Source organism: Amblyomma maculatum, chromosome 1 (genome assembly GCF_055883805.1).
Source record: "Amblyomma maculatum isolate TAMU_Amacu chromosome 1, ASM5588380v1, whole genome shotgun sequence".
NCBI lineage: Eukaryota > Metazoa > Arthropoda > Arachnida > Ixodida > Ixodidae > Amblyomma > Amblyomma maculatum.
In genome coordinates, this window is record NC_139344.1 from 415,384,485 (window position 1) to 415,399,735 (window position 15,251).

The window sequence follows — 15,251 nt, forward strand, 5'->3', positions numbered from 1 at the left end:
TTGAATAACAAAAGCTGTTCGCTTCAATCAACGTAGAAGAGGAACATCGAAAGAGCAATTACTGGGAGGTTTTACTTGTTATATAGGGCACGAAGCCTCTGCATTGATGTCGCTCAGAGAATGCGATCTGTTTTTTTGAAGAATATCTGGTATCATTCACCAATTACCGAAGCAACGTGAATGTCCTTTCAGATGCCCAGCTTTGATAATCCAATTATTTATTTCCTAGTAGTGGTGTTACACTAGAGGGTACGAGGCATCTGTGGCGATGCCGCACTGGTTGTTCTTGTCTCGAGACATGTATATGTAACCTTTGTTGCCCCAGTCTTCGGCCCAGCTGCAAAATGGAAGAAAAAGGTTAAATACATTTGCTACTCAAAATATATTTTAAAAAGTTGTCTCTCATTTAAATCTCTGTTTTAGAAAAGAGCTGCGACGTCCAATAATCAAACAATAAATATTTGAAACCACATATATGTATATAGATATAAGCTGAAATGTGACCAGAGAAATGTGAATGACAAATATTAAAAAATTTGCCGTTAAATCCTGTTGTCTCTTTTGTGTACTTTGAAAAGTGAAAAAAAAAAAAAAACTATCCACAATAGCATATAAGAATTGAGTAGCGGGCACCTGTTTTTGACGAGCCAGTACTTGGTTCCGTTTTCAACGCCATAGCCAGCAACAAGGACGCCATGGTCTAGTTTGTCGCTACTGCATGCTGGCTCGTCATATACACCTGGAACGTAAAGCACCAATATCAAGAAGCGTTTTAATTCAATGTTATTATCACACGCTAACTACCAAATGTTCTTGAGGCGGTTTATTAAAACTAACTAAAACTGTTTGGCAATGGTAAATTCACGCGTATGCCTTTCTTCAATATATCTACCAAAATTAACTGGACCGGCTGATTCGCCTTGAAAGAGGATCATGTGAAGCGAATTGTGTGCTCCTGTCTTTATACAGAAACTTTTTCCGGCAAAGTGCGTTCAGTTCATTTCGAAATATAAAATGAGTTTCCGTGATCATGGGAAGTTAATAGAATATGAGCATATTATCTTAATATATGAGCCATTTGCACTCACTAACAGTGAAACCTGCGGTATTTCGTACCTCTTATGCGAAAGGGGAAATGTCCTTTATGTATCTATATACACGTGTTGCTCTCGGAAGGAAGCAGGCACGACACTGTAAAACAATTCTAATTCGCTATTGCGGTTCTTTATAGCTTGCTAGAGATTGCTCATGAAAAGTGTTCTTGTCGTAGGAAATGATTACGGAATTGAACGGCGGCGCAACACGGAAATGGACACAGACAAGAAGGGGACACCACATGCGCAGCGTTTGTCCAGTTCCTCTGCCCGTGTAAAACTAAGCAGCGCAGCATTTGTGAGATGTTCCAACTAGCTCAATCTGAAGCACTTCTTGAATAAAGCACAATAGAAATTGCAGTGAATACAATAATTAACGTCGTGAGAAATCGGAGCACCCTCAACCACAGAAATTCAGGGTTATGAAGGTAGCGTTTACAACGGATTTTATGGCATGCTCTATATTCATGCCTGTTTTTTAAATGCTGCATTATTTCGAGAATAGAAAACGTTCCATCTGTCTTATATTGGCTTCAATCTGGGTATAGGTGTGTTGGCCTTAGATTTTTTATTCTTTATGCAAGAATCAGGCGTTACAGAAGGTGTTTAAAGTTTGCCAAAATATATATGTTTGTTCTAAGAGCAGACTTGCCTTCCCGAAAGCCGATTTTACTTCTGCACAGTTATAACAAAAAATGGGTTCACAAACAAGTCCGTCCTGGCGCGGTACTCGCGAATTTTACAAGAGTGATCCTGCCGTATAGAAATCTAGATAGGCTTTTGTAGAGAAAGCTACACTGCGCTAGGTTTTCAAGCCATCGGCGTGTTACCGTAGCACCGCATTATTGTAGCACAGTAGAAAACGCGAAGAAGGAGAAGAAGAAGAAGAAGAAGAAGAAGAGGGGAAGAAGAAGAAGAACCATCGCTCACCCGTAGTTAATGCTATCACTCCACATTCGGCTTAGCAGCGGCGAACCCGTTTATTTAAAGTGACTTCCGCAATTTCCAGGCTTTTCCGTCAAATATCCGGTACACGAACTTTATTCTCAAGTTAACTCTACGAGCAGCAAGCTTATCGCGTTGCAGGTAATTTCTTAATTGCTGTAGAACTGTCCCTTCGTTCGCACCTGCTCAAGACAAACCTTACTGCTGTGTTGTGAACTCTCTGCAGTTTGTTAATTGATGACTCTTGTGCATACAAGAGCCTCATACAATGCAAGGATATTCTATGATGAGATATTCTGCACACCAGAAAAGCAGTTTCCCCAAGGCTTTATTGTTAGCATATTAAATTTGCTGAATAAAACTAAGCCAAACCAGGCTCTTTGATTTTTTAATATATACTGCTATAGTACTCGTAGCAAAACACCAAAGGTTTTCGCTAGCTTCATGATCCGTCCGCCTGACCGAGTGTTTCTATGGCAGCAATCAAACCTATTGTCGCTTCATGTGATTACACTATGCCTTGTTTCGAGTCAGCTTGACCACCATGGCTCACCATCGCCAAAGTCAAGATCAAAGCTTATTAGACGTAATTAACACCCATGCAATATGTGTGATATACAGGTTAGAAAAGGAAGTGTTAACACATTGGCGTGATTACACTTTCCCCAGCTTTATTGAGCGGAATATCTTCACTTTTGTTTAACATATGAGCTAAGGGTACTACATGCCTGTAAGGCAACATAAGTACTTTTCTAAAATGAAGGCAAATTACCCTAATTACATCTTCTTAAGAATAATTGCTCTTGATTTTGCTCAGCTAGGTTTTATATGTCTAAATACACCTGTAAGCCTAACTTGTATAAGTTGGCCTAGAAAGCCTTAATAAGCCTATGTAGTGCAAAAGCACTTCTAAATGTCGAGAGTAAAACTTGAGCTTCGCTATGCCTAAACTGCTGTCATTTTTTTCCGAAATAAGTGAACGGTAATAAGAAAGATATATAGATATATAGTTAAGCGGCAGATGCATAGGAAGAAACGAAAAAGAGATTATCCACAGCCAGCACTGTCTAAGTAGTTACTGTGCTGATTTTGAAGTTGAGTTATGCCGCTAAAAATTTTCGGACTTCAAACCGTAAATAACGTACGTGGTGTAGGGCGTTTTGAAGAATGAGCGTAAGCAGGCGAGATTAGGTCCTAGCTTCTATTTTCTCCGTTGTGCGGAGCCAGTATGATGTTTGTTATGTGGTATTATCTTCTCCTTGCTATCGACCTGTATGCCAATGATGTCTTCTATTACCGTGGGCCGTATAGTATACCACATTTTTCATGCGGTTGCAGTAGTTGCTTCCTGAACTATGTCATAGGTGTAAAAGCTCCTAATAAAAGCATAGCACGGCAGTGCTTTAAATTATGTTTTGCTAAGTTATTAAATCTTTCACTAAAACATAGTATCATTTGATATGAAGCTACAAGCCGTTTCTTTGATGAGCTATAACACAATTTATGCTGCAGTAATGTCAGGAGCGTTTAAGTTGTTAAAGAAAATCCGAAGCACCTGCTTCAATATAATCTCATCAGCCCTCTGCTGCACAACACGCGACGAATTTTCTTCTACATCATCACCTCTTCACCAAGATTAGAAAGCGCTATAATAAAATCTTGTATTCTCGACAGGCTGTAGACAGCATGCAGATGTACACGTTAGCAGAGATTATACGGCACGCACCGTGTTTGTAAAACTGGAACGAACGTTGGCTGGCATCGATTCCCACGGACACAGGACCTACTGTCGCCACAGCTTTCTTTAAATCATCTTCTGAGCCCTCCTTTACAATAACTGTTCCTGTTACTGTGGCTCCAACGTCAGTCTTATTGAACTTGCAATCTTCTTCCTGCGCATGGAGGAATATTTACAGATAATATACAAAATGACTTTACTCTACTGTTGCGGCTATATTTATTATCATAAAGGCTTTACAAAATGGCAGTCTGTTTTACTAACAAATTTGTTATTGTAACCGTTAATATTAAGCAAGAGAGCAGTGGCCCTGAAATTCAGGAACCTGCATCTTAAGTTTTATTGCAAGAGTACCTTAAATAAATTTTCTTTCTGATGATCCAGAGTAAACATGACATCAAAAATATAATCTTCCTTCACACCTAACCTGACTTTACGATTCCTAACAATTTAGGCAGCTTCAAGTGTCACTCAGCGCAATTGGTCGACGTGGAGGTTAGGCATATCACAAAGAAAGGGAAGTTGAAACGAACAAGCGTCGCCGTTCTTCGGAATATGAAAATTTTCGCAATTATTATTTCGCTTAATGAGGACCAACATAACGCACCTAATGCATCTAAAGTTCTCAGGTTTATCAGGAAGATTTTCACATCTTTGCCGAAAGGGTACGTCTAGCAATTAGCATAATTTTAAAGCGCTGGTTTTGTCTTAAACATACATTACAACGAGCAGAATTCTGATGAATGCGCAAAAACAGACCTAGACCCGTAGCCGCAATGCCTATATGAAACGACCTAACGCTACTAACACGCATAACGTATGCACGAGTTTAGCTCCATATGAATGTTTCGCTTTCATCGCATGGTAAGAGCACCGCCTGCGTTCGCCGCATATTTTTGTCTATGTACATGACACTGCAGACCTTTTTTGTCCAAGCATGATCGACAAAATGAGTGTAAAGAAGAAATAACAAAGAAAAGGAAATATTGTTTCATATCATGCACCAGATTACACTTCTACAAATAACCTGGAAGCAAGAATTGGATGAATTGGCACATACACAAGCCATTTTGATTATGTCACCATTAAAAATATTGCAAAATACAACCAGTCAAAAAACAATAGTATTGCCAAACGGGAGAGTTGTTGGAACATATCGTTCCACCAACTCTTGTTGGTGGAACAAGACGCTCGTCTTGTGTTTCTTTGCTCTGGTGTTTGTCTTTTGCGCTGTTTTTTCATACAGTTAAAATAAAACGCAGTGGTTAAACATATTGCCAAAGGCATTCCTGAAATTTTCTGAAGCTGAAATATATACCAGGGCCAGAAGAACTCTTAAGATCGAGTCTAACGAGCATCTTCACAACCCCCTCATTAGAGAAAAACCCAATATGTTCGTTGGAAGAATCCCATCGATTGTTCACATCTTCATCACAGTTAGTGGGGAACACAGAATGAAAATAGGATTTAAAATGTACCGCCATTTCTTTTGGCAATGTGACGGCATTGCCATGCACGACTATTTTCTGGATAGGATCCCGGCAACTCCGGATGTGGTTCCAAACTTTCTTGAATGCTTTTGCATGAACTATGGGAGAATTTCGTAAAGCAACGCTGCCTGGCAGACAGGTTGCTAGCAGATTATTCCTTCTTCAGTGCTCCTAAGGTACCAGACTTTGGAGACATTTCTTTTTAGGCCCTTGATTTTTTTTAAATGGATATTATGTCGGTCACCGTGGACCCAATTGTGCTCATAAGTTAACAGCACAAAGCTGCCAAAGGCAGCGGATATATGGAGCAAATATCAGCAAAGTCAGCAATGAGAGCATAGGGGCCGCCACTGGGCGCGTACACAGAGGTTCAACACCCAACATAAATGGCAGCCTTGTAGAGGAATATATAGCCTTTGGAATATAAATGTATGTTATGCAGACCACTCTGCCTTTTGCTAATAAACCGCTCCTGTGTGGATTACCGTTCATGTTTTCAGGTTGGTACAGCGATTCACAATGAATTATATTATGGGTATATATATATTTCTCGAACGCTTCACTAATGTACTGCGCACTGCGTACTGAGCACGGCTTTGAAAAGGGAACTATTTTCATAATTTCGAACCATGCCACACTGAATACGGCATGCTTATCATAATTCTGTGCCTTGAGATGCGCAGCACTGAAAAAGAAAGAGTGTCAATGAATCATAGTTTCATCAGCCGGTTGTATCATCTGCACAACCAGTCCACAAAATGATCCTATGCATTCTTACTTTCTTCGTAATCGATACTTACGATGCCTTTGTATGGGTAGCTTTTCTCGGTGTCAATGCCTCCATTGGCCTTGATATAAGCAAAGGCATTTTCCATAGCACCACCGTTGCACCCATTGTTGCCGTACGCTTTTGAGCAGTCGACGAGATTTTGCTCGCTTAAAGAGACCAGCTTACCCGTTTTCCTGAAATGTTGACCTTCCAGAGACCCTGTCTACAGTAATGAAAACAATATAAACGTTATTAGCATACGAAGGCAAACCAGATGCCATAGAGCGCATTATGCTAGCTATGATGAACAGTTTCTAAATAGAGTCTATTAAATGGTTCATGAGAAAACATTTGGCAAGTAAATCAACAAAATAGATAAACATTTGCGCAAATTGATCGGCATTCACAATGGACAAGAGCGTAGGAAACACAGACACCTCTTGCGGGCAGATATATATCAGCTCGTCTCTTGCCTATACCCTTCAACAACAGCCCATGTTTGCTGCGCTCTTGTCGGCTGTGAAGCAATAGACGTGGCTGGAAAAATTCCATGATTGTTTTAACGAGCGGTAGAAGTACAAATCGGCCCCTTGGCTACAATCTTGATTTTCTTTATGGTCTTCAGCGGCTGTAAAAAAATGGCAGTGTTTAAACCACGCTTCGCCCAAAAGTGGAGTGACACCTACCACCTCGTGGTGAGGCTTAAAGGCATTAAAGTGGAAATAAACAAGCTTTATCATTTTCTTCTCGCAACAGTCCCGAATACTACTGTCAGCATAAGAAAAGTGTGTCTGTTCTGCTTTAATTAGACAGGTCATAAACGCATGAGAGCTGCTGCTTTCAATTCGATTGAGTGTTCCGCTGGTAACTTGACATTAATGTTATGCCCTCTGCACTGGAGGCATTGAAATCAAATGAACTCACGCAGCGCAGAGCAAGTGAATCTTCCAAAAGTGGGAAGACATTATTTAGTAAACTAAAACATTCTTTCTTTCCAACTATTTTGCGCCTGTACAAGTGGAACTACAATTCAATAACTCTTAAAGAGTGTCGTTCAAGGATGGAATATGATATATGCCAGAATCTTGTGCCTAGCTCAATGTTATTCATATGCCAAAGAATATCACAATCATGCCTTGAAATAATTATGACGTTATTATGTTAATTATACGTAATTCTGGCGTCACTGCTTACTAGTTTCTTTTTATTTCTTACAGCAAGGTGCGCCCCGTACAGGCAGCTTCTTTCCTGTAAGCGACAGAGCAGGGCCCGTAACCAGAGTTTTTGTCGTTATCGAAGTGTCGCTATCTCACGTGACCTCGAGTCATCTGATTGGTCGAAACGCCAGAACTGGGTGTTGCCAATACGGAAGCGGAAGAGGTGGCCACATCATATTCCGGGGTTTCCACCAATCAGATTACTCGAGGTCGGGGAGATAGCGACACTTTCGATAACGACGCAAACTCGGAATATGGGCACAGTTCATTAAGTATTCCCCTGTAGACCGCATGCCCAGAATCTAGGGTCGATTATCTAGAAGCTACCATCAATTCATTTTTTTTCTAACGTGCAATTAAAGTAATAATTGTTTTCTACTTTTTTTTACTTTTTCGTGGAAGAGAAGCGGAGGGGTATTCATGTGCTGTGCGATGTCAGTGCACGTTAAAGATCCCTAGGTAATCGTAGTGTCCGTTGCCCTCCACTATGGCACCTATTTGTCTCTTTCAACTTTAACTTCCACTTTCCTTCTTCCCCTCACGGTGCGGTTCAGGTGTCTACAAAACATGTGCCACATTGTACAACTTTGCCTTTCTTAAAGCAATTATTATATTATTAATGGGTACGCATTAAGTAGGTTTGTCGGCAGTTTTGTATCACCAGAATCGTCATCACGGTTACGTTCGAACGAAGCAGGTTATAAGAAAATGAACGGTTACGTTAGTTACAAGATCAAAAAATCTCGCCAGGGAAGCAATTTGGTGCATGTGGGATAATTAGGTAGATAATTACAGCCAGTTAACATTTAGACGTCGATTTAGTGGGGAGGAATAATGGCGACGTCCAAATCGAGTAACGTAGTACTCGGCATCGGGTGACATAAGCCTAACGTCCGGTGGCGCAAAATTTGATATTTTTGAACCTAAACGATAGAGAAACGCCGCGATTTGCGTGCACTAATAACGGGAACGGTTAGAATGTGTGTAAAGAGTGGTAGTAAACTAACCACAATCTGAAAAATTCTGAGAGCACTACAGAAATAACATTGAAGAAATGCTGAACCCTGGGCATTGCCCCGGCACACGGTATATCGCGTGACTTTTGTCAATCATAACCAGCGTTCCATACAACGCATCAAATTTTGCCGGCGTTCTATACTTAATTTACATGAAAGGTTTGGTTTGGTTTGGTTTGTGGGTTTAACGTCTCAAAGCGACTAAGGTTATGAGAGACTCCGTCGTGGAGAACTCCGAAACTTTCGACCACCTGGGGTTCTTTAACGTGCACTGACATTGTACAGCCCACAGACGCCACTCCGTTACATGAAAGGGAAGACGCAGTATCTGTCACTCACAGTATCCTGCTGAAGCATATCGCTGACAACACAGCAACGTTCAGGCTGAAGCATTTCCGCAGAGCAGATTTTCCGTGTTCTCGGAAATGTTTATTATTATTGTTATTATCAATTATAATATTGTTAGTAAGCCATCCAATTTTCCTTCTCCTAATTGTCGTTGCGACAGGGCAGATATAAGTTTCGTGTACGCCTTATTTCATAGTCAAATTCTGCGCCGTCAGCTCACAGAATACTTTCTACTGCGCGTTCCGCGAAAGAGCATGAAGGAATTTATGTCGTTTCAAGTTTATTCGCTTCAGCATTCTCACTCATATCTGGATAGTACACATGTTGTTTATTTATTCTTGTCCTCCCCTTCACATATTCCGAAGCTCGCTTCTTTCATTTATATTGGATTTTAATTGTGTTTTAATCTAAATAGTGTTTTATCACATAAAAATTCAATTTTCCAGCCTATATATTGTATTTACTTTGCTTTTACCTTTTCTCCTGTTTAATGCTGTCGGTGTTATTAACTCTTTTTATCTGCTTCTTATTTATATTTTAAATTTAAAACCTCATATTTCAATCTGACTGTCCCGCGTTCAATTGCATCCCGTTATTGTATTTAACTGTATTTCTAGTTTGTGTTTTAGCTAGTACATATTTGTAGCACCTTGAATGGTTGCTTAATTTTTGCGCACTTCTCTATGGCTATAATCAATGACTGTTCATTTTTTTTAAATCTATTTATTGCTTTCTTATGATGTGCTTTCCACGAAATGTTACACATTCATTTCGTCCTTTCTGTGACTTATTTTTCTAAATTCCATTCCGTGCGTTATTTATTTCTTCTATCTGTAAGTATGTAAACATTGCGTGTGCATTTTTATTCTTATTTGTGCTTCAGCACAAAGGGCATATAGTTCTTCCTGCGCACATTAAAAGATTGATTGATTGATTTTTATGTGAGACTTGGTTCGTGCCGCGCCGTGCTAAATATCTACTCACCGTACTGAAAGCCCAGCAGGAACCGCATCTGCCTTGATTCTTCACAGAAGTGACGTAGCCTTTCTCGCGCCAGTCCACCGACTCGGGAAGGTCACCCAAACCAATGTTTTCTGGAGGCAAATACACGGAGCCGTGGCTGCCGGTGTTGTCTTTCAAGCAGCTGGTGGCCTTCAAAAACTCGTGATGGAGCTGCGAAACAAAAACGCCTCTAAATAACATAAAAAGACTCAACTAATTTTAGCTGTACATATCAAGTTTATGTACCTTATTTAGGCATGTGTCAGTGTACTTCAAGAGCATCTGCTACAGGCTGATTGAAATAATGCATCACAAGTTCATTCATTTTTTTTTTCAAATACTACAGACCATTTGAAAAAAAAAATACTACAGACCATGTCGCCCCGCCGGGGTGGTGCAGTGGTAAGACGCCCGACTACTGTGCCGGAATACCCGTGTTCGAACCCGACCTCGGCGGCTGCGTTTCGATGGAGGCGAAACGAAGAGGCGTCCGTGTGTGTGCGATGTCAGCGCACGTTAAAGATCCCCAAGGGGTCAAAATTACTTCGTAGCCCTCCACTACGGCTCCCCTTTCTCTCTTTCCACTGTCACTCCCACCTTCATCCCTTCCCTTACGGTACGGTTCAGGTGTCCATAGAGCAGGTGTGACAGATACTGCGCCTTTCCCTTCCTGTGAACCAACCAACCAACTACAGACAATGTAATATATTAGCAGGATCATACGTATATTTCATAGAGGAAGCAATAAAAAAATTGTTTATGAGGTGAAATCACTAGCATATGCAAATAACATTAACAGAAAAAAAGCTCACTGTCGGAACAAACAAAAGAGATAGACATGATAATACAAAATGAGAATCTCATTTAATAAGGAGGTGACGTTAAAGGCGCGCAACCTCATGCTCTGGGTTTATGTGCCTAATAAGCGTTTTGCTTTTCTTCTAGGCTATTGGAATGGAAGAAATTTCCGACACAACAGCGGTGCCACATTGTGGAGTAGTTCCTCGTGGACTGCAAAAGCGCTGGTTGCATAATCGCACAAACTGAATTGAAGTTTGGGGGGCAAATATCTTATTGCACATGCATTCCAAAATTGTTGCAAACGACGTAGTCATCTCATGCTATCGGTCCTGTGTTCTCAGTATTGACATTCTTACGATAAGTGGGATATGGAAGTTATTTAGGTGCCAGATGGGGATAATTAACACAGCCGTGCAGGGGTTGGTTTGTCATACTGACCACTGCTTAAAGTGTTGGAGTGACTTTCTAATCAGATTCCATCGTACATTCTTAAACACCAAGCTATATTCACCCATGATCTCCCATAACTACTCACAAATACACACTCAAAGTTGATTTGAATAGTAGACAGATACCTATATTTTTTATAAATTTTATTTTTGCATAAAATTAGTTTTGTATATAGATTGGTTGTCTCGTTTGCGCTTTAGGAGACACCTACTTAGTTTTCCTTGTTATTGCTTTGACAAATAATTTCATTGAAAGGTTTTGTGCTAAAGTGGATATTTTTCAATCTTCTATCAATTTTATGTTCTTATTGGTGCCAACATTTACGCATAGCATTGTAAACAGCTGCTGCGATGATGCTTGAGCAGCTTTTAGCCCGGGAGACCACCTTGGGCTTGAGGAAAATGTGTTCAATTCAACGGAACTGTGAATTAGTAAGTGGAAAGCAATCGAATGGAATAAAGGCTTCTCTTTTGTCTTCCTCCAAGTGGTTCTTTTCATGCCCTTACATAAGCTTATGTGCTTGTAGGAGATCGTCTATTTCTGCGTTCTGCATGTGTGTCGCTCATACGGTTCTTGTGATGGGGTATAATACAGAGTGGAAAGCTCCAGCAATCAAAGCAACAGCTTTCTTTTCTAAATATTTGGAAACAGCACCTCTCAATTATCTTGTTGCACATAATCTCTCTTCAGGTATCTTGCCTGTGGCCCACAGAAAAGCTTTAACGATAATTTCGATACTGAATTTTCCTTCAGCCAATCATTACTTCGTTAGTTTGAAAATACTAATGCTGTAATTACCCACCAACTCATTTGAGGCATTTTTCTATCTAGAATATAACAAACCCCAGCTGCTAAAGGCCAAAGGTGTTGACTGTGCACTAGCCAAATCATTTCGCTAAAATACGGAGCTTTAATACAACTCCTTCATAGGCAGTAGCTTTCGGCAGCTAAGCGGAGGCTTGTGGGGTCGCATCCAAGATGCGGTGTCCGAAACGTAGTGGATGTATAGTGCAAGCATGTCATTGTACTACGCGATGGCAACAGGCGTGAAGAAACCAAGTCAGCCTAAGTTAATATGATATTTTTTATTACGTCACCCGCTCGCAATATCCGACCAATCACCAGACCCTGAACACCAATGTACGGCACACTCTCTGCGTGCGGCGATTTAAGCGCATGTAAGGAATCTTAGGCTAATAAAATGAATTTGGAGCTCTCACTTTCCTAAATTCTAAATGTTATGCCTGGGCTAAAAATATAGTAGTAAAAAAATTTCTTTAACTGGTGAAAAACACTGTTTACAATATTTGTAAGAGTACATTGAATGCTGAGTATTCAAGACAGTGTACAGTGATGAATCTTTGAAGAACAAGAGCTGTCAGTTTATATTTTGTTGGTGTTTTATTGATAGCAAAGCGAGTCATACAGTCAAATTTTCACGTTGGCTCGCGAATTTGCACGGGTTGCGTTTACTTTCAGGGCTCAGCAATTTAAGATTAATCGATTGTAGGCTCATCATTTTAACACACCTAAGAATCCTCTCACGCAGGCCGCCTCCTCTAGTTTTACATTATGAGGTCAATGAGGGTTTTTTTACAAAGTAAACATATAGGCTTCGCGAGGAAATACAATATTACTGGGAAACGCGAACATATTATTTACTTTCTCAACGTGCTCATATGACGAATCAAACATTAAAAGAGATTTTTTTTTTCAATGGACCGGAAGACAACGAAGGTGTATTGTCATTAAAAGCGCCTCTGTATGGCAGTAATTTACTTCTGCCCGAAACAACGTAAGTTACGAGGCAATAGTCAATCAGTATATGCTATAACTATACTCACCATGTCTCCAAAATGATTCATGCCCATGCTGTAAGATACTGTGCCCTTTGCAAACTTTTCATTGTGCCGTGAGATGAATAAGCTGTTATCTACGAATATCTTGTACCTTAGAACTTCTTCAGAGGGAGATGTGTATTTTCTGCCTAGAAAAAAATCATTTCAGGTAATTGAGCGTCGGTAATTGAATATAGCGTGATAACCAGGAAAACATGAACAATAGATCATTCATTTGAAATATTTTTAGCATCCTTGGTCCAGAACAGAAAATCTGTTCCCGATAAAGAACACGTATATTCAGCAGTATTTTGCCATTGCACTAGAAAGGAGGAAGCTAATAAGTTCACTTAATTACAGTACATTAAGAGCACCCTGTTACAGGCGCATTTTGTTTTCATGCGGTTTGTTTGCGACGTGAGATAAGGCCACTTATCATGTTTATGAGTATTCACTGACTGGCTCCGGTGAACACACTGTGGGCATTTAGCCGTGAAGACTGGTGCACATAGAGTCATATCTTGCTAAACGTAATGATAGCCTGCCATGATTTCGGACCGGAAGCGTAACAACTCGTTAGTAAAAAAACATGAACTCGCCACACCACGACGCGTGCATTACAGCCCACCTATAGATCTAATACAAATGCAGATGCTGAAATTTAAACGCATTAAGCATCTCACACCCGCTCCAGTGGTTAGTTATCAATTTGTGTCGTCGTTTGGCACCACCATATAACTCGCGGAAATCGATAATACAAACATTTAAATACTTTAAGAGCTTTTTGCCTGCTCAATGTTAGGTTGTCATTCCATGCTAAAAGCACGTTAATATTAAATGCATTTCATTGCAAGCTTCTTCGCTTACTGCGTTTAACGCGTGGCGAGGATTTTCAGTTTCCAGCATTATTGCAGTCGGGATTAAAAATCAATAGCATAACTATACACAATATTGGTTTGGGATAGTCGTTCTCTTGAATCCGACGCAAGACAGCGAATATCGGCCATGCACTCAAATATGAGTGTTTACAATGGTGGTTAGGAAATAAGAAAGCCAAGGAGCCTTGCATTAAGCACAAATAGTGCCTTTGCAGGAATGGATGACATCTGGCAAAAGTCAGAAAAATCCCACCGTGCTTTGCCTTAAACGTCTCCCATTCAGATAGTAGAACATCTCCTGCTGTCGCAGCGAATGCAACAGCAAGCGCAGCAGAAAGAATCAGCCAGTGTAGGATCATGTTGAACAGCAACTACGCCTGTAAAAAAAAAGAGCGGGTTTTTGAGGTTTTCATACACTCCTAAAGGCGAGTGACGTTTGCATTGTTTTCAAAACCTGTCTCCTTATAATTTAGATTGTGAACCGTGCTAAAAAGAAGTGTGCTTGAAAAGCTATGTCAGACCTACCTCCGACAAGACCTTTATCCTCCCTACCAAGCAGCGTAAAGTAATGTGCTGGGTTGCGAAAGAATAGAAAAGAGGCGCGTCAAAGCTTTAGCCTCTCAGTAACGTATACAGGACGCAAAATGCGGTCTGTACGTATCGATAATATACTTCAAAAGGCACCGTAATTCTTTAGTAACGCTTCTTTTTCCACGGACGTAGGATTTGTTTTGCCGCCAATATTATTTTCACAGCAGCAGCATTACAGTTACTATAGCAACACCTACAAAGTCTAGACGCTATAATGCCCCATTATTGAGCTATATCTCATGTTTACGTGCTGTAAGAGTTACTCTAAAACACTCACGTTGTGTCAATTGTCGTGAGCACTATAATGTAAACAGCTATAGTACTGTATAGGTATTTAGTGAATACTTCTCTCATAAGTTAGAACAGAAATATTTGAAGTTAAAATTGAACGCACGAATACAGGGTGCTATAGGATAAATGTATCTAGAGTTGAATATTGCGTATACAAAATTACATTCTATTTATAATTCTACAAAACCATCATGCATAAGTGTTTACCAAGTGCAACCACTAAAAAATGGTTCACTTGCCACACAAGCTAAACAGACACGGACATGTGAGACAGAAAGGACAGGAAATGTGTCCGTGTCTGTTTAGCGCTGCGTTGCTAGGGAACCGTCAACTTGTCCATGTTTCCTTTCCGCCTAAAGAGAGGTCGGAAAGCTTGTACTGAAAAACATTTTTCTAAAAATTGCTGATGTAGACAACGTCAATTTAAATGAACATGCAAATCTCTGACGGGACTTTATGTCACGTACCGGCCTGCAGAGTGTTGTATTCCCCTTGGACCGCACCAGGCAAGATTTTGTTCCGTCTTTTAAAGGAGGCCTGGTGTGTCTAGTGGCGTCTTATCTAGATTCTGCTGGAAGAATTTTGGGGCATCTCTATTCCGAAGCTCTCGAAATGCTCTAGATTGACTAAGCTGGAGGTGTTCCTATTGTTTCGTTGTGTTTTTCCGACACTTCCGGGATTGCTCATGCGGTGTGTCTACGCGTGACTGTTCACAGGTAAGCTGACACAACTAGATGTTTGTCACGAGATAGCAAAATGTGTATGAAGTACTGGTCAAACACC

The 15,251-nt window shown here is 40.4% G+C and overlaps 1 protein-coding gene across 2 annotated transcripts; it reads right to left on the minus strand.

Annotated features, from left to right (window-relative positions):
• Positions 1 to 237: 237 nt before the first annotated feature.
• LOC146208982 (procathepsin L-like) lies at positions 238 to 13,951 on the minus strand. Of its 2 annotated transcripts, none has more exons than XM_084587347.1 (7): positions 13,840 to 13,951; positions 12,715 to 12,857; positions 9,602 to 9,790; positions 6,068 to 6,259; positions 3,766 to 3,931; positions 634 to 739; positions 238 to 337 (listed from the first exon to the last, which is right to left on the minus strand). In XM_084587347.1, the coding sequence occupies exons 1-7, from the start codon at positions 13,943 to 13,945 to the stop codon at positions 238 to 240; spliced, it is 1,002 nt and encodes a 333-aa protein (XP_084443473.1). In that variant the 5' UTR covers positions 13,946 to 13,951. The 2 variants fall into 2 exon arrangements, with proteins under 2 accessions (XP_084443473.1, XP_084443472.1); XM_084587346.1 differs by having other exon boundaries at positions 3,766 to 3,927; positions 6,046 to 6,259; positions 13,840 to 13,945.
• Between the last annotated feature and the right edge of the window lie 1,300 nt (positions 13,952 to 15,251).